A 19,670-nucleotide genomic window follows, 5' to 3' on the forward strand; every position below is an offset into this window, starting at 1 on the left:
GAAGGTGTGGTTGTGAGTGGAATTCAAAGAGAAGTAACCTGCCCCTTTGTAAGTGTCCTGAGAGTGTAAGGAAGTGTGATTATAAAGTACATGCTAGGAAGTTGTTTAATAGTTCCACTTGGCAAATCAAAACATTAAGGTTGAAGCATAGGAGTGTTAGATCAAGGATGGATTCAAAAGTAACAGCTGAGTTCTTTGTAGAAAAGTACTTAGAGGAATGGAGAAGCAATCCAACTTGAAGAAATAAAGCCTTTAGAGACATAGTGCTGAATGACCAAGGAAATAAGTATAGGTTATTCTAAAGCTTGGCTTGCAAGGGCTAGGGCTAAGTTCATGATCTATGGTTCATCTGTTGAGCAATATGCCAGAGTTTGGGACTATGCCAAGGCAATAATTAAGTATAATCGAGGAAGTGGTTGTTGTGTTGTGGTGGATGGGATAAAGCAACCAGAACCACCTCTTTTCATGAGACTTTATGTTTGCCTGGCTCCCCTAAAAAATGGATTTTTGAAAGGTTGTAGACCCCTCATTAGGGTAGATGGATGTCACTTGAAGGGCTCTTATCCAAGATAGATTCTGGTGGCTATAGGGAAAAATGGTAATAATAACATCTTCCCTTTTGCTTGGGCCACAATGGAAGTGGAGAACAAAGACAACTGGATTTGGTTTTTAGAGATGCTTATGAAGGATTTAAATGGTTTTGATGGAGCTGGATGGACGTTTATGTTAGAGAGACAAAAAGTAAATCACATTAAAATTTTATTTCTTGTTTTTTGTATTTTACTCATGTAACTTTGGTTAGGGCTGTTCATCGGTCCAAGACCGGACCAACCCAGACTGGACCGAAGACCGAAAAATTGAATTTCAAGAACCGAAGACAGGACCGATTAAGCTAGGACCAATCCCGGACCGGACCGAAAAAATCGGTCCAAAACCTAGATCGGACCGATTGTAGAATTTTTATTAAAAAAAAATTCTTAATTTTAAGTAGTTTATGAAAAACTCGAAAAAAAAAAAAGAAAAACAACATTGTAACGTCTTTTTTTGTATGTTTAATGCAAAAAAGCTCATACGACTAAAGTTTTCCAAGGTTGTTAAAGATAATCTTAATCATTATTAAAGGATTTATGTATAATTTTAAGCAAAAAATCGGTCCGGTCCAAGACCGATTTTTAAAGGGTTTTGAACCGAACCGGAAAATAATTTCTCGGCCCGAAGACCGGACCGATTAATTTGGTCATCCGGTCCGGACCGGTTAGGTCATTTTTTTTGGTCCGGACCAATTTTTGAACACCCCTAAATTTGGTTGTATTTGTTACTAATAAAACATACATATATTAGTGTGTTTAAGGGACTGCTTGAAGCTTTTGAACAGGTGGTTCCGATCCAAAGGCAGAAAAGAGATTTTGTGTCAGGCACATATGGACAAACTTTAAGCTACAATTTAGTGGTGCCACATTCAAAGAGTTGTTCTGGAATGCAGCAAGGGCCACAATTATGGTAAGTTAAGGAAATTACTTATTGACATAACATTGTAACCATGTCATTGGTATTTGTTCAGTTTCTTATGTGTTGTTATTATTGCTTTTGGGTTTTTTTTTCTGGTATCGAAACTGTTAGTTTGACTTTGAAGTGTCTATGGAGTCATGCAAATTCCTTTCTAAAGATGCATATGAATACTTGGCTAATATCCCTAAACAATACTGGTCAAGACATGCCTTCTCTCCCAATTGCAAATCAAATATGCTCCCCTTGAATAATGTTTATGAAACATTTAATGCAATAATCAAGGATGCAAGGGACAAGCCCATCCTTACTCAAATGGAGTGGATGAGAAGGTATATGATGAAGAGAAACTCTAAGAAGTGGGAAGCGGTTTTGAAAATGGAGGGAAAGCTTATGCCTTATGTGACCAAAGTGTTTGAGGGCTTAGAGAAGGCTGCAAGATATTGCATTGTGCAAGTTTCTAGGGGAGAGTTATACGAGGTGGAGCTAAATGCTGATCAAGTTTTAGTGGACTTAGAGCAAAGGACCTGCAGATGTTATCACTGGCAGTTGACTGGCATTCCATGTGTGCATGCTTATGCATGCATGTTGGACAAGAGAGTTGACCCAGAAGATTATGTGGATTTTGCTTACAGCAGGGACACATATATGCTAGCTTATGAAGATGCAATTGAGCTTATGCCTAGTCCCAAGCACTAGGATAGGGTAAAGCTAAGGGAACCTCATCCACCAACAATAAGGGTCATGCCAGGTAGGCCCAAATCAAAGAAAAGAATGTTAGAAAAGGGGGAGGGTTCATCAGGACCATCTAACAAGAAGCCTAAGAAGCCAAGAAAGCAGAAGCATTGTAGGAACCTTGGCTAATATAGCCATTATGCAAAGACTTGTAAAAATTCTTCTACAGTCATTGCACCACCACCTCCTCCAAGTTCACCTTCACAAGCCAATAAGGGTGGTAGGCCTCTATTGCAAACAACATGGGTGAATGAACAGAGAAGGAAAAAAAGAGAATAGAGTTGTCAGAGTGGTAAGAACCTAGTTTACTGTCAAGTTTTACTCATTTTTTCAAGTTTTTATGCACTGGTTCACTTCTGTTCTAGTTTATAAACAGCAAAGGGTGTAGGGCCAACCAGCATTGCAAATAGGAAGTTTTCACAGGAAAAAAACCATCAAGCTTCCCAAGGTCAACTATGCAGCCAGACATCATCAACTACAACAACTCCATCAACCAAGAAGCAATCAAAGGGCCAAAGCACGAAAAAATAGTTGGTTTTCTTATGTTAAGGGTTCACAGTCTGTTGTGAACATGTGTTTTGTGAACTAGTATTTTGTGAACTTGTCTAAATTTAGGTATCTTTTCAAACATTTATATACGCCCATAATGTGTAATATTTGCAATTGCCTCTTTTGTAAGAAAAAGTTTTTGGAACACAGTATGTTCATTTATATGTTAATGGTGGTAAACTTTATTCAAAGTGCTTGAAATTTTCGTTCATTCATTGATTAATCAAAAGTTGATAAGTGTCATTTATGACACATTTTAGGTGTTTTTCTCCCTTAGTTTTAGGTTTATTTTGGTCTTTCTTTGTTATTTCTAATCCTTTCATTCTTGTTTTAGTTAATTTTGTCTTAGTTTATGTTTTTAAGCCTTAGTTTGCAATAATGCTTTTTGCTCGGTTTCTAGCATGTTTTGCGTGCTTTTCTATGTGATCTTTCACTCTTTTCTCTCTTGGTCTATTTGTCTAGGTACTTGGCACGTTCCTCGATGTTGATGACCCGAGAGAAGGCCGAAAAATTACATAAGAAGTAGCCTTAGCTTGAAGCCAAGAAGCAAGCAACGACAAGCAAGCAAGAGCAAGCAGCCAAGCTTTGCCACTACGAGCGCGGCAGAAGCCACTGCGGGCGCGGTTCTTCGATTTCCAGATTTTCACTTCGACCTGTAGATGCCCCTCCGCGGGCGCGGCTGTGGCCACCGCGGGCATGGCCTTTTCGAGTGCGGGCGCGGTGTTCTGGGTATTCTTGTTTTATCTCTAATTTTTTCCCTTTTCTTCTTGTAATACAAATAGGACGACTTCTTTAGAATTCTCTATGCAAGTTTTTACATTTTCTCTCTCCATTAATTAGGATGAGGGTTAGATTAGTAGTTTCTCTCTCTAGTTTAGGAGTAGTTTTAGAGAGAGAAAGCTTGGGATTGCAATGGAGATTTGAGAGCTTGAAGAAGCTTTTATGTGGATTATCTTCTCAATTATTCAATGAGCTTTTCTAACTTTCTCTCACGCACCTTTATTGCTTTCTTTAATTGTTGTTTTTAGCTTATTTCTTTGTTGATTAGAGTAGATAATTAGATTACTTGTTTGATTCTTGCTTTAAATCTTGTTTTACTTCGATTTCCATGTTTTTCTTCATTATGATTGCTTAGATTTTGTTATAGGAAAATGGATGAAAGTTATGATTGATGAATTGAATGATTGATTATAATTAGTATGCAATTGATTCTTGATTATTGTGTGTGGATGATGCTTACATTGATTAAAATCTTTTTAGTTAATTGATTTTAGGTTTTTAATTGTGCTTTCAATCAATTGTGCGGAAGTGAGTTGATTGAGAGTCTAGATTCTTCCATACCTTTGCTAGGCCAGTTGCGCGGGAGTGATTTAGCTTAATAGGATAATTAACATGCTTAATTGTGCGGGAGTGAGTTGAGTGTGTTGATTGGTCCTAATTGAGAACATGATCTTTTAATTGCAATTTGTTGTTGAATTCATTAATGTAATTGGATTCCACTTTCCCTAGGTTTTGTTGATTGCTTTAAGTAGTATTTTAGTTGTTTCTCTTTCTATCTCACAACCTTCCTACTAGTTTAATTAGCTCAAATTAATACACTTAGTCCTTGTGGTGCGAGCCTATCTTGCCACTATCTTGTGTAAACTTGGTAGAGTAAGATTAGGAATATAAATTGTTGATTTGATCTAGGATAGTAGACCACGACCTATTATCATGTGATCAAAAGTCTTACAGCATCCTCAAACAAGTACCTTAAACAACATTCTTTAACAACCTATCTACACTTTCTTATGCATTACAAACATCCCTGTCATTATACAAAAACAACATAACACAACAACTTTGAAAATCAGTCCCCTTGGATTCATCTGTTGATCTGTTGCCTTGTATTTCTTCCTGTCAGAGCTCAAAGCTTTGCACTTTATAGGTTGAGATTGTCATTTTCATTCAAGAGACACCTCTTCTGCCCACTCAGGTCCTCTACTTCCCTCTATAAAGAGCTGATTTCACCCTTCAACAATTTTTGTCCAAAAGAAGTTGATTGATGACATCCCTCTGCCATTCACTCCCTGTTGGGTTTCGTAGAGTCCGACTCTACGCGGAAGGGAAACCCACCCAAGACCCGCACACTAATTAAAGCGACTAAGCATGCAATCACTAATTAAACAACAATTAAGAGAGAGAAGAAAAGACATTCTAACCCTTGGCGCGTGCTTCGCTTGAAACCCGAGCTCTTACTTGAACCTCGCAAATGCGAAGGTCTCCGACGGCTCGTACCCACGAACCCGACCCGAACGATCCAAGTCCCGTAGGTTAGTCGGGACCCGACCAATAAAAACTAGAGTTTTACGAACTTAAGGTTTTCTCACTTTTCTAAGGAGATGCCTTTTTAGGTTCCACTCAAGTGTTCTTCCCAAATCCCAAAACCTTGGTATTTATAGGGAAATGAACCTTGAATTCCCACTCTCAATCAATGTGGGAGATTTGCAATTTTCCCATTTTATTTTAATTAAAACAAAAATGAAATTGCAATGTAATCAATAAGTTACAAATGGCATAAGGAGGAAGAGAGATTAGGTGAGGACCATTTCCAAGGTGGGGACCATAGCCTTGGTGCCCAAGGAAATGCCTACAACCCTTGGTCCCCACTTAGTCAAACCGACATCCCTCTATGTGGCTGGCTGGCAGCCTGCCTTGGCTGCCAAGGCTGCCAGCTGGCGCCTAGCACCTAGGCTGGGCAGCCAGCCAGCACACACGCACACAGCGTAGCCAGCCAGCACTAGGCCAGCCAGCATACACACATCGCTGCTGCTTGGTGCATTGTGTTAGGCGCTGCTATGCTAGGCACCCGCACATGCATCGCTGCTGCTTGGTGCTGTGCTAGCAAGGCATACGCACACGCATGGTGCTGTGCGATACTGTGCTAGCAAGGCTGCCAGCGCCTAGCATCACGTATATCATAGCACGCCTAGCATGCTGCTATGCGATGGTGCGTGGCTGCGATAGCTAGGCAAGCACTGCCAGCCCATGCCTTGCGCCAGTGCCTAGCATGCAAGCAAGGCCTAGCCTTGCGATGCTTGGGCGCATGGCGTGCTAGCACACACGCAAGGCTGCGATGCTTGCGATGGCTTGATTCACATAGTGTTTTACATTAAGACATCGAGTTTAATTAAAACATCTATACAGGGAAATCAAAGCCAATCTCCAATGTGCTTGATTCCCATTGCCTCAACGTGCTTGTTGTGCTTCACTTGAGACAAAGGTTTAGTTAGAGGATCGGCTACATTGTCGTCCTTTCCAATCTTACAAAATCTGATTTCACCTTCGGATTTCCATTCCCTTTTCATGTGAAATCGCTGCTTGACATGTTTGACCTTCTGGTGTTCCCTTGGCTCCCTAGCCTGAGAAATAGCTCCATTGTTATCACAATAGAGATCTATTGGACCCTTGATTGAGGGTACAACACCAAGTTCACCAATGAACTTACGAATCCAAACTGCCTCCTTAGCTGCTTCCGAAGCTACCAATTATTCGGCTTCAGTTGTAGAATCTACAGTGGTGCTCTGCTTAGCACTTTTCCAACTAAACGCTCCTCTATTGAGGCAGAATATGTACCCAGACTGCGACTTGGAGTCGTCTCTGTCATTCTGGAAGCTCGCGTCAGTATAACCTTCAACAACCAACTCATTACAGCCACCATAGACCAGGAATTTATCCTTGTTCCTTTTCAGGTACTTTAGGATATTCTTGGCCGCAGTCCAATGCGCCTCTCCTGGGTCTAATTGGTATCGGCTCGTAGCACTCAAGGCATACGATACATCCGGCCTAGTACATATCATGGCATACATGATCGATCCAATAAGCGAAGCATATGGAATCTGACTCATTCTCTCTCGCTCATCAGGTGTCTGTGGACACTGTTTCTTGCTGAGAGTTATGCCATGGGACATGGGTAGGTGCCCTCTCTTGGCCCCTTCCATGTTGAATCGTGCCAGTACCTTATCTACATAGGTACTTTGGCTCAATCCAATCATCCTCTTAGATATATCCCTATAGATCTTGATGCCCAATATGTACTGTGCCTCTCCTAAGTCCTTCATTGAAAAACACTTTCCCAGCCAGCCCTTTACGGACTCTAACAGTTTAGTGTTGTTTCTAATGAGTAATATGTCATCGACATAAAGACTAGGAATGCGATGTCACTCCCACTGACCTTCTTGTAGACACAAGACTCATCTGGGTTCTTGACAAAACCAAACTTACTAATGGCTTCATCGAATCGCAGATTCCAACTTCTGCTTGCCCGCTTTAGTCCATAAATGGACTTATTAAGCTTTCATACCTTCCCAGCATTGCTTGGATCAACAAAACCTTCCTGTTGTGTCATATACACAGTTTCTTCCAAAATCCCATTAAGGAAGGCGGTTTTGACATCCTTTTTCCATATTTCGTAATCGTAATATGCAGTAATTGCTAGGATTATCTGGACGGACTTAAGCATTGCAACTAGTGAAAAGGTTTCATCATAATCAACTCTGTGAATTTGCCTGTAACCTTTTACCACTAGTTTAGCTTTGTATATGGATACATTTCCCTCTTTGTTTGTTTTCAATTTGAAAATCCATTTGCAACCGATAGATGTATAACCTTCGGGCAAATTAACCAAGTCCCAGACTTGATTTTCAGACATGGATTCCATCTCGGATTTCATGGCCTCTTGCCATTTGACAGAGTCGGGGCTCGTCATAGCTTGTTTGTAAGTCGCTGGCTCATCACCATCCATAACTAGGATGTCTTGATCTTCGGTTAAGATAATACTAAGGCATCTATCTGGTTGAGATCTTGGCCGTTGCAACCTACGCAGGGTAATAGGTTGAGAATTTACATTGTCGATTTGACTCTGACCAATGTCAACAGCTGCTTCTAAAGCACTTCGATTGTCAGTTTTGTCATGTTAACTTTGTTGCTCTACCTCTCGAACTTTGTCGAGTTCGATTTTCCTCCCACTTGTCATTTTGGAAAGGTTTTCGTTCTCCAAAAAGACACCATCACGAGCAACAAACACTTTGTGCTCGGATTTATTGAAGAAGTAATACCCCTTGGTTTCTTTTGGGTAGCCCACAAAGAAACACTTGTCCGATTTTGGGTGAAGTTTGTCAGAAATTAATCTCTTGACATATGCTTCGCAACCCCAGATATTAAGAAAAGACAACCTCGGAGGTTTCTTGGTCCATAATTCATATGGAGTCTTTTCGACAGCTTTTGACGGAGCACGGTTCAGTGTTAGTGCCGCAGTTAGAAGTGCGTGTCCCTAGAAAGAGATAGGAAGTTCACTAAGACCCATAATTGATCGAACCATGTCTAACAAGGTTCTATTCCTCTGTTTGGATACTCCGTTCCATTGTGGAATTCCGGGAGGTGTCAACTCTGAAAGAATACCTTTTTCGTTCAAGTGATCGTCGAATTCATGGCTCAAATACTCGCCACCTCGATCCGATCGAAGCGCTTTTATTTTCTTGCCAAGTTAACTTTCAACTTCACTCTGAAATTCTTTGAATTTCTCAAAAGATTCAGATTCATTCGACATAAGGTAGACATAAGCCTAATAGACATCCTTCGCAATTTTCAAACTACTCCAAGTCTAATGAGTCAAGAACACCTTCTTGAAGAAGTTTCTTGATGCGTTTGACGTTAATGTGGCCAAGACGATAATGCCACAAGTAGGTTTGATTCGACTTGATGGTCTTAACCCTTTTGGCGGTATCATAAATTTGTCTAAACTTATGCAATTTTATAGAGCATATAAACAAGACGTTTTAACAAACCAACCATTGATTAAGTCTTGTGATCAAAATAACTTGGTGTCCAACACCATAGATCAAAAATATGTTCAAAAGCATAAGAAAACAACCATTGTTTAATTACAAATCATAGACAATATAAATGTGCCTACAAGCACGATCAAAAGACCATCTTTGTCGTCCGCTTGTAGTCGCACATCCACTTGTGAAGCCCTCTCACTTGGTTCCTGAAAAAGGCAACGTAAAGTGAGTCATATGTGGTATCCAATACCTATGAATAGCTTTCTACAAGTGATAAGGAAGATACCTGAGGTAGACGAAACATTCCTCTCCTCCTCCTCATTTCGGAAGAGCTTACATTCCCTCTTGTAGTGGCCTTGCCCACCACAATAGAAGCACCGCATCCTTGCCTTGTTCTTGAACTCCCTCCTCCTTGCTCTCAAGGGCCAATCGGTCACTCCATAGGCGGTGGCTCGGCTAAGTAGTTGCACCACCTCCTTTAAAGAGCGTGTCTCCTTTCCCGCATCTATATGCACTCTAAGTGCATCATAGCCCGAGTGAAGTGAAGCAAGCAAGATATGCCCCGCCATCTCATCCTCCAATGAGATTCCGAGAAGCTGCATGTGTTTGAAGAGCCTAGTCATTCCAAGCACATGAGGTCGGATGGGCATCCCAGGTCTCAATTTGGTATTGTAGACCCTTGACCAAAGCCGGCGCCTTTCCTTAGCAAGACAACCCACATCCGGTGGCTTTATCTTCATGTTTGAGAGTGACCTAGTCAAATCAAACACGAGTCCATCATCGTTGTCATTGTCACTCTTGGTGACTCTTATGTTGACAACATCCTCCAATGATTTGAAGAAAATGTCCGGAAAATAGAAGGAGAGCTTTTCCTTCCAATCTTCCGGGATGGAATTAGCCATTAGATGTGTGACTTTCTTGAAATCGAAACACCATTTCTCATGAGCCTCATCTCTCATGATTCCCTTAGAGAAGTAGCTTGGAATGGGAGTATCAAGAGTGTACTTCAAGGAACAACTTCGAAGAATTTTCCTGAGTTCCTCCTCCCACTCCTTGAAGTTGACCAAGTTAAGGCTAAAAGCCAACTTGTCGGGGAGTTCCGGGCACATAGAGTTGTTGTTTGAATTACTTGCAGACATGTTTCTACAATTGAAATAATTTGAAATGCAAAACCATTCATAAACCAATAAGTTTGAAATTTAAAGCGTTCATGCAAATTTTCAATCTTATTGAGCATTTTATCCACGCATTAACATTAGTCCCTTTTGGGCGAGAATAAAATGATTCCAAGATCCCAAAAATCACAAAGTGATTAAGCATGCTTTGGCTTGTCTTAACACTTAATATTTTAGGGTAAGCAATCCAATTGCTAATAGCTCCGAGCTACTCTTGGTTTGATAAAACGTCGCATCTAATGCTTCCTTGACATTTTATCTCCATTGCCATGACATCTAAGGACTCCTTACCGATATCGTTGAGCTTAACCAAGACAACTTGTATACCTAGTATACCTTACGTTCCTAGGGAAGTAGTGATGCCTCGCTTTGGCGTAGCCCATCACATACACGCATTAGTTCGGTAAGTGTTGTTCTTGGAATGACATATTTTAGCTCAATATTTTAGGGACCTAGGGTTTCTATGTTGGTTGATTTAAGTGAACTCAATTAATCATCACAACATTTGAAAACCTAAACATGGACCTAACATATCATTCACATATATATAAGAACAATTATATATAGCAAACGTGAAATAAGATGCATTTGACAACTAGCATGACCCCTTGAAATCTTCAAATCTTCAAGAGTCATCATCTTGGCTCATCTTCATAGAAACGTCGTCTTGAGACATTTTCGCCAAAATAAAATTACTAGCTACTACGATTAGGATTAATCTAAATATTAAGGTACAAAAATACTCAACGGTACACAGACCGTATTTAGATTTACAAAAATACATAACGGATCGCAGTCCGTATTTACTATCCTAATCGGGCCCCACTAGTTGCCAATTTCACGAAACCTGTGAAACAATATATTTTTCATTCATCAATTCACTATATGTGAATGCCCATGCATTTTACAACGAAAAACAAGTAACAATGCATAACGCGCGCGAACTAGTAACTAACTTAGGTGGTTAATCCAATTAACGCGCCTAATTAAAACTAGTCAAAGTTGTTTAACATTTTCTGTGATTAAGACGCAATTATTTCATGCAATTAACGAAGGTCCCACTAAATTCCGCATCCAACTTAATTAATCCGATTAACCCAAATTTTGTCAAAACTAAAATTTTTGCAAGAGCCGAAAAAAACGAGGCCTAGCCTCGTTAAAATAATTAAATAAATTAAAACGGCAAAATTTTGCAAAAGCGATAGCCAAGTTTAAGCAAAAATGACCCACCCCTAAAACTTGTGGGCTGCGCACCATGGCTGCTAGGCAGCCCTTGTCGTTCCGTCTGATCATGCTGGGTGCTAGCACGCTCGCCCAGCGTAGCACGCCACGCTAGCTAGCACCAGCAGCACGCTACGCATGCTAGCATGCTCGCTGGCGCAGGCAGCGTGTGGCTGGCTGGCTGGGGCTTGCTGCCTCGCTGCCCTGTAGCACGCATAAGCATCCTCTAGCAGCCTATGGCCACACACCCAGCATCAGCGCACAACAGCCCTCGCCACACAGCAGCAACACCTCAAGGCACAGCACCCTCGTGCGCACCTAAGGCAGCCACATGTGGGCTGCCCGGCTAGCCTTGGTGGCGCTTGGGTGTTGTTGCCTTGATTGCGTGCCTTTTCTCGAGATTTTAATCCCATTGTACGTATGACATAAAATTAATTCTAAATTTATTTTAGAATCAATTTAGGGCAAAATGAAATAAAATAAGTCCAACTTAATTAAATTCAATTTTAATGGTGCACAAGCCTAAATCATCCAAAATTACCTTTGAAATAATTTAGGTCTTTCTTGATGCTTTAAAATTGAAGGGCTACACCCATAATTAATTTAACCAAAATGCAAATTAATAATGAGTTTTGACAAAATAGGAAGTTGGAAAAATAAACCCTTTCATCCAATGAAAAATTTCCCAACAATAACTTGTGTAAAATTGAAAAATTACATCTTCCAATATGAAGATTAATCAAAATTCAATCACAAGTTTTGAACTTTAAGGACTTTAATCAACACAAAAATGATTAAATCCAAAAATTAGTTCAACATGGAATTTAGCAAGCAAAGTTCCAACCAAATAAACAATTAAAGATTGAATCTTTGAAATTTTAGGGGCTTCAAAATTGCAAGTTCACCATAAATATTCACACTTAAAGCAATTTATTTGCAATAATGTGAAAAATACAAGTTTATGTGAAAAGTGAACACACCAAATTAAGCACCAATTATGACTTCATAAATATTCCTCGACTTGAGATTACTTTTAGAATGTGGAATAAATGACTCTTCGTCAGAGGAATCAAGCTCAAGCTCCATATCAGTATCTTGGTTAGGCCTATAGAGCCCATCTTCAGCAGAAATGTTATTCATTTTATGCTTACTACAATTGCATCTACTATTTCGTACTATCGCCATCAGTGACATGGCCTTATCCTTCAAACCTAATTCTTGCATTTTTGACATATTTTCTTTAATCCTTTCCAATCTAAGCCTCTCATATTCTGTAATTCTTGGTTCATTAGTTTTAAGATGCTGATCACCAGAACCTCCTATAGCTCCAAGCTTACTGATTTTTTTCTTTGTCATACTTGGAGCTAATTAAATGTGAAAATAAATCAATGAAACAGAAGAAAAATAACCATATATGAGCTATCATAAAAGCAAGCATGTACAAAATGAAAAGCAATAACAAAGCGGTAATTATATATATTCTGGTTAATAATAGTCATCAATTAAATTAAAACTATAATGTGCTGCATATTAGGAACAGTACCTGGTCCAAACAACTAAAAAGGTTTGAATACGGAAGGTTGGCCAAGGTAATTAAGCCAAGTAAAACACATGGTCTATGGTTAGCAGAATTGTATGTACTGCTATGCTACAAAAAATTATTGAAAATGTAGTAGGAAAAAAAAGGGGCTATGAAATTCACTCAGACTAGGTTTAGTTCGGTTTAATTCTCGTACATTGAAATTAAAATTCAGTTCATTTTGGTTTGGTTTAGAAAGAGTTTAGGTCATATCCATAAACATATCTTTTGTCAACCAATTTGTTTAATTATACAAATCATTCAATTTCAGGTTCGTGACAAACAGATCAAACTAAGGTATCCATAAGACAATGTAAATAAGCAAATAGCTTTGTCCACAAGCTCAGAAGCTGAACTATCAAATACTCCCCAACTTATAGCAAGAACATAATTTACTTTGTAATGCACTCATCATAATTACATAGAAAAGCTACTACTTTGATTTTGGAGCAATGTAAGTTTGATAATAATGAAGATCATGGTGTGAACAAGACTAAAAGAAAGGAATCTTGTACTATGTGCATTTTGTGCCACATCTAACAATCTCATAATTTTTTTTTATCCTGTCATTTTATTGCTCATTCGTCATGCAAATTTTTTTGGCCTTTTTTTTTTTAGATTATAGGTTCTTCACTCTTTAGCAGATTCTTTGTTTTGAATTGTTCTTGTGGATAAGGGATTATATTATATGCTTTCTTATCCTAGCAATCAATTTAAAATTTTTATGTTTTTGGTTTTTCTTAGATTATCTAATGTTCAAGCACACATTTTCTTAGCAAGTATATCTATTTTTTAAGCTGAACGCTAGTCCAAGTATAAAGAAAACCTAGTGATCAGGCTACTACTCATAGTTGACAATTTTGGACTTCTAAAATGAACTTCCCTTCTTTGTACTTTTGTGACAAAGCACGCAAGTATTACCACCCTAGTACTAGTCGACAAACAGCACATTGGATATCAGCAACTGTGTGAAGACCAGTCATAAGATGCGTATCTTCCTTAGGTCCAACCTCAATATTAATAGCATGCAAAAACAAAAGGCACTACCGTTTCTTCCCCAACAACATAATCACACAAGTTGGACACACTCTCACCATAAACTGTATGAAATCCTCAAACTTTTTACACAACAATTAATGGTATTTTATATCTCAAAATCAAGCATATTTAAAGCATAAACACATTACAAAATCTCAAGAATCAAGCATATACAATCGAGATTTTGAATTACCTTATGTCAGATATTAGTAGGATAAATGTGATTTGTAACATTTACATTGATACATGTATAGACAAAATCACTTGAATCAAGCAATACTTAGGAAAGACACGCAAGATCTGAAGAGTAAAGACTGGAATATAGCAAGATTATCTATAGAGAGAAAAACAACACAAGCAAAGTATCATGTTTTAACCAAACCACCAGACTAAAAACACTAAGATGTAATGGGGATTAGAAAGTAGCAAAATCTCTAAATGTTGCTTAAAACACACCAGTACCAGCAAAAATAGTCCTGAATCATTTAGAATTTTTTGAAATTTTTTCTGATTGTTATGGGTAACAAGATGGTTTTGAATCTATAAAAGCAAGACAATAATAGAGTAAAGACGGCATTGGGAGTAAATATTATAGATTACTTACTTGATGCCTTATTTAAATTATTCAATTTACCATGTTAACAGAACGTTTTTCCAATTTGAGCTCTAAACGTAAACTATTGACAAAAATGGTAGCGTGGAAAAACTATTTACCAAACTAAGCTTCCAGGGTAAATCGCTGTCTCGGACAGCGTTTTACCCCTGGTTTTTTTTTTTAAAAAAAATTCAACTGGTAAACGCTGTCCCAGACAGCGTTTTACCTTCTGTATTTTTTTAAATTCAGTAGGGCATAAAACGCTGTCTCGGACAGCGTTTTATCCTTGGGTTTTTTTTTAAAAAAAAATTCAACTACAACTATTTTATATGTTCAACATAAAGCGCTGTCTCAGACAGCGCTTTATGCTTGAACATAAAACGCTGTCTCAGACAGCGCTTTATGCCTTGAACATAAAGCACTGTCTCAGACAGCGCTTTTCTGCTGGAAACAGCAACCAGCATCCAGGCAGAAAACAAGCTTCAGCAAACAGCTTGCATGCTGCAGTCCTCCAACAGCCACCACAACAGCCAGCTCCACAGCCCTACCGTCCATCGTATCTGTTCACATGCAATTTAACAAATCCCAACAGAGTTAACGCAGTAGCAATTAACCAAAATGTTAACGATCAAATGTTCCAAATGTTATTAAATCAAAATGTTCCAAATGTTATTAAATCAAAATTTTCTATTACAAAATAATTCCTCCATCTACGATTACAACGAATTTCAGTTAACAGTCATGGGTCTTCTGAGGGTCTCGATGGACACGTTGCCCGGTTATGGCCCTGAACGTGACAACGACTACATTTGCTCGCGGGCCGGTTAGTCTCATCCATTTCATTACGTATGCGCTTTGACCTTGGTCGCCCTATTCCACGCAACATGCTCCCGTCGGGAATGATTCTGGGACCGTTATAGGGCGTCCAGGTTGTCTCGCAAGGGATTGGCCAGAATTGCGGCGCGTATGTGCTCGTGTATGCCTCCGATTGCAGCACCGGGTCAACCCACGGCCGCTCTGATAGTGAGTACGTTGCACATACGGCTAGAACGTGAGAACATGGGAGGTGAAATATCGTAGGTTTGTTGCAGGTACACGTTCTTAACTGAAAGTTAACAGTATGTTTATGGCCTCCTTTACTACCAAGTCGGTCTCCCCTTTCTGTTGTAACTTGGTAAATATGCAATCGACGATTATACGCATCCACTCTGTGATATCTGGCTTTTGCGGTGTTCTTCTCTAGAATGGCAGTGACCTTGGGGGGGTATGCAAGTCCCTGTTCAAATCTTGCCTCAGAAGACTCCCTTCTCAAAGTGAAATATTTGTTAACTCTATGAAAAGTTAACTCGACTAGGGACATGATCGGTAGAAACCGTGCTCCCTTCAACACGTTGTTGAATGTCTCAGAGAAGTTAGTAGTGCAAATCCCGTATCTACGTCCAGCGTCGTGAAAGAGGGACCACATGGTGAACGGAATTTGAACAATGTACTCCATTGCCTTGTTACACGCCTCACTAATGAAACACAGATCGCCGTGTAGTTTTCTTTCCTGCCTTTGGTACGCCGTAGCCTTGAACATATCTCTCATGTCGTTTCGTCGCACGTGAGTCTTCAAGTTAGAAGCTATGTGGCGAACACAAAATCTGTGATAGGCTCGCGGCTCGGTAAATCCAACGTTCGGATCAGTCATTGCTGCAATGATCCCAGGATGTCGGTCAGATATAACACAAAGGCCATCTCGTTGAGTGACATGAACCCGAATGCAACCCAGGAACCAAGACCAGCTGGAGGTGTTTTCCCCCTCAACCAACGCAAATGCTAGAGGAAATACTTGGAAGTTTGCATCAACACTTGTAGCAACCAACAGTGTTCCTTTGTACTTCCCGTACAAGTGCGTCCCATCGATACAGATAACTGACATACAATGTTTAAAACCGTCGATACAAGGGCCAAACGCCCAAAACACTCTTTCAAACACTTCCATGTTGCTGTAGTAAACACCGTCAACCAACGCTTTGTACTTCCACACAACACACGTTCCCGGGTTTGACTGTTGGAGGGCTTGCATGAAGTGCGGAAGTCTGCCGTAAGAACTCTCCCAATCACCGTAAATATCAGCTATTGCTTTCCCCTTTGCATACCATGCCCTCCGGTACGGGACATCGAAATGAAATTGCTTGGAGATGAGTTCTTGTATGAATTCAACTTTCAAAGACGGATCTTTCCGAACAAAGGACTTCACAAAATCTGATATTAACGACGAATCCAAATGCGGGTGATCAGTGGACAATACTTCCGTGACACAGTTCTCCCGGTGCGGGCCTTTGTATGTGACTAGGGCGAAGCCACGCGAGTGCTTACTAGATTTGGTACCCCGTAGCATCCAACCACATTTTTTCTTGCACCGCAAATGAAGCACACTCTCATTCGATGTAATTGTGGTGTAGAACTGATTCCTCTGTATGGAATACATCTTCACCATTTCTTGGAGCACTTTCTTACTTTCGAACCACATCCCCTTCTCAAATTCCCCCCCCGGAACAAACGACGTATGACTACCCGATTCGGCCCAATCCTGATCAACTTCGTAGTTCTCGTTCACCTGACTGAACCAAGGAATAGTTGTAGTTCTAGCCAGGGGCTCGCCCACTTCCATCTGAGCAGGTTCTACATCCATGTTCTGAAGTCCATCTTCCTCCTCTCCGCTATCGGCCTCATCATTTGTGTACACATCATACACAGAAAGTTCGTTATTCACAATATCTTCAAGATGATTCGGCGCATGCTGAGAACTAAATGGCATGTCAAATTGATCGTCGTGCAGCATTCGACTGAAAGATCCCATCCCATATTCAGTTGATGGAATGTCGTGTGACGGCACTTGAAAGGGCTCTGTGTTGTACCCAGAAATACGTGTAGATTGTTGTTCTGGCCGAGTACCTTGTTGGGTACATATAGGCACCGTTTCCACATATATTTCAGTGGGAACACCCTTCATTGCAACAACGTTCCTTAGAGCTGTCACATGCTTATTCGTAGAAACCGGTAACACTTGAACCCCATTGCCGGTCTCAAACCTCATTTTAATGTGTACGTCAACGGTCATCGGGTCTGAACCAATACTACTATGAACCTCATTCATCAAATCATTCATAGTCATGTTCGGTTCTAGTGTTAGTGGTTCCATATTTCCCCCACTATACTCGACCCGGGGTCCATCAAACAGAATTTCTCCTCCCCACCGGCATAACAAAACTACATTTTGTGACGCCATATTCTACATAACCAAAACACATTTTAGGATTATCGAAATCTAGAGCGAGGTAAATTATCAACACTGAAATAAGACTCTTCTCACCTATAACAACTTCACTTTCAACAACTTCACCAATTTCAACAATTTCATGAACAATTTGAATTATTTCAACAATTTCAACCTAAACTATTTCAATAATTTCAACAATTTCATCTCTTCTCACCAATTTCAACCATTAACAATGTACCACATCACCATCAATAATTATCAACAATGTACCACATTTTCATTAATAATTAGCAACAATTACATGCAATTGACATGAATTAACAACAAGTAAGAGCAATTACATACAATTCACAATAATTAACCACAATAACTATGCAATTACACTAAATTCAGTTTAGGGCTAACCACGAAATTGAGTGAGTGAGTGTGAGAGGGAGGAGGGCAGCAGCAAGGTGGCGGCAGCAGCGGTGGCGCAAGGGTGGGCGGCGGCGGCAATGCGGGTGTTTGAGTACGGTCGTGGTTTAGTGTGAGAAGGAGGAGGGAAAGCGTTGAGGTTGAGGTTGAGTTCTTGCGCATTCTGCTGAAGTGAACATGCTGATATATGGCCATGAAACGCTGTCCCGGACAGCGTTTTATGCCCTACTGAATTTAAAAAAATACAGAAGGTAAAACGCTGTCTGGGACAGCGTTTACCGGTTGAATTTTTTTTTAAAAAAAAACCAGGGGTAAAACGCTGTCCGAGACAGCGATTTACCCTGGAAGCTTAGTTTGGTAAATAGTTTTTCCACGCTACCATTTTTGTCAATAGTTTACGTTTAGAGCTCAAATTGGAAAAACGTTCATGTTAACAAGTAGAGGAGTTGTTTGAAACGTGTACAAACTATTTACAATGTTAGCAATAGATGAGTTATTTATATCAAGTTGGCCTTGTAAGGCAGCTATCTTATTGGCCACATAGTGATAACCTTCATAAAGTAAAATGTGAATTTGTCAGCATATTTTCATCAAGAACATACACCTTGACAGATCTAGACAACAGATGGAAAAACATACAGCTCAACAATTAAGAATTTCTCCCGTAAAGCTAATTTCACCTCCATTTTCACTACCAACTCAAAGTAATTCGGTATATCATATACGAGTATCTTGTATAAAACTAATTGAGATTTAAATCCAGAATCATTACCAAAAAAAAAAAAACAAAAAAAAAAAAAAAAACTACCAAAATTATTTGTATCATCAACCAATTGTAGTGATATAGCGCTCTTTAGCAAAAGCATAATAACCTCAACAACCAGAAATTAGAAAGTTCCTTGTAATTCAATCAAACAATTAAAATTAATACAACCTAGAATATATTACATCTAAAAATCAAATCCAACATCAAATTAACCAGTTATAAAGATTAAATTCACTTGAGAGATAAAAGGGGCAACGGTGACTTACAAATAGAATTCAGAAAACAACAAATTATTCGGTGGCATCAAACCCCACTAGCGGCCAATCATAAAAGCAAAGGAAGCCGTGTGAGTAGAGAGCAAAGCAACTAATTGATTACGAAACAGATACTCAATACTCTTAATTAACTCTCACCTGAGTAGAAACGAAGGAAATATATAACCGATTAAGAAGATGAGTGTGCTGTATAGTGAGATCAACAACTGGATCGTGGAGTAACTGCTGATTCATAGTAGAAAAATATTAGAGCCAAAAAAATTTCACCGTTTCGCGGGTTTTGGAGAATGAATATGGCGTTGAGGTCTTGAGAAGTTGAGGATGATGATTTTTTTTTTTTTTTTCTTTTTCTTTTTGGATAAATGTGGAGTAAGTCCCTTCATTACTTGGGTGGGTGTAAAAAAGATGAAACCAAGATACAAAGAAGATTGTCCGAAAAAAGAAAAAAAATACAAAGAAGTTCTACAGTGATTTGATAAATAAGGTAGTTGAGTAATTATTTTATTTGTTATAAAGTTCACATATTACATGATTTTTTAATTTATTTTTTTTTGTGAGTAATTATAATAATCTATATAATTAAACATTGTATATGATTAAATGATAAAGTTAAAAATCAAATGTTAGTAAGTGAAAGTGACTATAATACCCTTATACTCCCTCCGTGTCTAAATAAGTGAAGTCTTCTGACTTTTTGCACTATTCATGTGCTCACTTTGACTAATGTTTG

At 39.3% G+C, this 19,670-nt stretch overlaps 1 protein-coding gene and 1 long non-coding RNA gene across 2 annotated transcripts; one reads left to right on the forward strand and one right to left on the reverse strand.

Annotated features, from left to right (window-relative positions):
- Positions 1-270: 270 nt before the first annotated feature.
- On the forward strand, positions 271-2,205 carry LOC110703001. The gene is made up of 3 exons (XM_021880759.1): positions 271-514; positions 1,376-1,500; positions 1,621-2,205. The coding sequence occupies exons 1-3, from the start codon at positions 271-273 to the stop codon at positions 2,203-2,205; spliced, it is 954 nt and encodes a 317-aa protein (XP_021736451.1).
- A 9,787-nt stretch (positions 2,206-11,992) lies between these two features.
- Positions 11,993-19,617, reverse strand: LOC110702933. Its single transcript, XR_002507621.1, has 3 exons — positions 19,079-19,617; positions 18,932-18,978; positions 11,993-12,372 (listed from the first exon to the last, which is right to left on the reverse strand). It is a non-coding gene; the product is annotated as an uncharacterized LOC110702933 (long non-coding RNA).
- Positions 19,618-19,670: the final 53 nt, after the last annotated feature.

The sequence above is a fragment of the Chenopodium quinoa genome, unplaced genomic scaffold (genome assembly GCF_001683475.1).
Source record: "Chenopodium quinoa cultivar QQ74 unplaced genomic scaffold, ASM168347v1, whole genome shotgun sequence".
NCBI lineage: Eukaryota > Viridiplantae > Streptophyta > Magnoliopsida > Caryophyllales > Amaranthaceae > Chenopodium > Chenopodium quinoa.

Excerpts from the sequence above, each read along its gene's own strand:
- LOC110703001 (XM_021880759.1), top strand. The coding sequence starts at position 271 with ATGACCAAGGAAATAAGTATAGGTTATTCTAAAGCTTGGCTTGCAAGG. Across the intron at positions 515-1,375 it reads AAAAAATGGATTTTTGAAAG|GTGGTTCCGATCCAAAGGCA; the intron begins GTTGTAGACCCC and ends GCTTTTGAACAG. Across the intron at positions 1,501-1,620 it reads CAGCAAGGGCCACAATTATG|TTTGACTTTGAAGTGTCTAT; the intron begins GTAAGTTAAGGA and ends CGAAACTGTTAG.